Raw genomic sequence first — 1785 nt, forward strand, 5'->3', positions numbered from 1 at the left:
ATCATATGCCCACTTTTTCGTCTCGTTTCTAAATAGTCCCAGACTTTTCAGTTACTCTGCATATGGCAGCCTCCCCCATTCTCAAAGCCTGTCTCAGAATTCCCCTTTTTATCTGCTATTTCCTTTACAGAAACTGGGTGACTAAAATTGAGTGTGTGTCCACAGCAGGTTATTCTCCAACCATTTCCTTATGCATTGGAACATTGTCTTTGTTTTGGCCACTGCTGCGAATGAACTGGTGTTTCCATAGAGTTGCTATCAGGGATGACAAGGTCTTTTCCCTGAGGTGTATTTCCTGTTAGTGCCTATTAATGTTTCCCACACCACGATGTATGCAAATTATTGACACAGGGAGCCCCATTGGTATTAGTATGGTCAGTTGTTTATAATTCATTTCTCTAAATAATGAAAATGTTATTTTTCAATGTGTGAAGAGGCATTAATCTGCTTCACCCATGAGAACGGCCTCCAGTAACGCACGAACTGTCTGATATTCACATTGTCTCTTCATCCAGGCATTTGCACTGCAACCATCACCTTAGACCCTGGGAATATACAGAAAGTCGGGGGACATACAGTACAAGTAGGAGATATCGTTCTGCCTCGGAGTTGGACAACTTCTCTCCTGCTTCATGTCAAATTCCAACTCAACCGAATTCACCAACCCCTCCACCTTCATCCTGCTGGGCATTCCTGGCCTTGAGGTGGCACATGTCTGGATCTCCATCCCTTTCTGTGCCATGTACATCACAGTCATCTTGGGGAACTTCACCGTCCTCTTCATCGTGAAGAGGGAGCCGAGCCTCCATGAGCCCATGTACTATTTCCTTTGCATGCTGGCCGTCACTGACCTGGTCCTGTCCACGTCCACCATGCCCAAAATGCTGAGCATCTTCTGGTTCAATTCCAGGGAGATCAATTTCAGTGCCTGCCTAACCCAGCTGTACTTCATTCACTGCTTCTCAGCGATAGAGTCTGGAATCTTTGTGGCCATGGCTGTGGATCGGTATGTAGCCATCTGTTATCCCCTGAGACATTCCACCATCCTGACAAACCGCATGGTGGCCAAGATTGGCCTGGCTGTGGTGCTGCGTGGCAGCACGCTAGCACTGCCCTATCCCTTCCTGGTGAGGCGCTGGCCATATTGCAGAACCAACATCATCCCCCATACGCACTGTGAGCACATGGCTGTGGTGAAGCTGGCCTGTGCGGACATCCACATCAGTAGTTACTATGGCCTATTTGTGCTATTATGTAGGATTGGTCTGGATGTATTTTTTATTGCCCTGTCCTATACCCAGATCCTCAAGGCCATCTTCAGCCTGCCCACAAAGGACGCCCGGCTCAAGACTTTTGGGACCTGCGGCTCCCACCTCTGTGTCATCTTAGCCTTTTACATCCCTACTCTCTTCTATTCTCTCACATCCCGATTTGGACACAATTTGCCCATTCATTTCCACGTTTTTATTGCCAATGTGTACCTCCTGGTGCCCCCCATGCTAAACCCCATCATCTATGGGGTGAGGACCAAACAGATCCGGGACAGGCTGCTCCGGATCTTTACTCATAAAGGGACTACAGTTTTCTCCTGGTGCTCTAGGTCTGAGACCAAACTCCATGCAGACCTAGCTGGTCACATGGTGCTGGGCCCTCTTCCCTGAATCACTTACTGGACAGTCAAAGAGAGGGGTTTTTTGGTACAGAAAGAGAGCTTTTAAGTGATTATAGGTGAAAGGAAACAGATCTAAGTAGATTACCATGAGAAATAAAACAAAACCACAATCT

General features: G+C 47.4%; 1 protein-coding gene across 1 annotated transcript; it reads left to right on the forward strand.

Moving 5' to 3' along the window:
- The first annotated feature begins 626 nt into the window (after positions 1-626).
- Positions 627-1661, forward strand: LOC112125914 (olfactory receptor 52R1-like). The gene has a single exon (XM_024224269.1). The coding sequence runs from the start codon at positions 633-635 to the stop codon at positions 1659-1661; it is 1029 nt and encodes a 342-aa protein (XP_024080037.1). The 5' UTR covers positions 627-632.
- The last annotated feature ends 124 nt before the right edge of the window (positions 1662-1785 follow it).

This window comes from Terrapene carolina, unplaced genomic scaffold, assembly GCF_002925995.2.
Source record: "Terrapene carolina triunguis isolate 2854851 unplaced genomic scaffold, T_m_triunguis-2.0 Scaffold32064, whole genome shotgun sequence".
Classification (NCBI taxonomy): domain Eukaryota; kingdom Metazoa; phylum Chordata; order Testudines; family Emydidae; genus Terrapene; species Terrapene triunguis.

Excerpts from the sequence above, each read along its gene's own strand:
- LOC112125914 (XM_024224269.1), top strand. The coding sequence starts at position 633 with ATGTCAAATTCCAACTCAACCGAATTCACCAACCCCTCCACCTTCATC.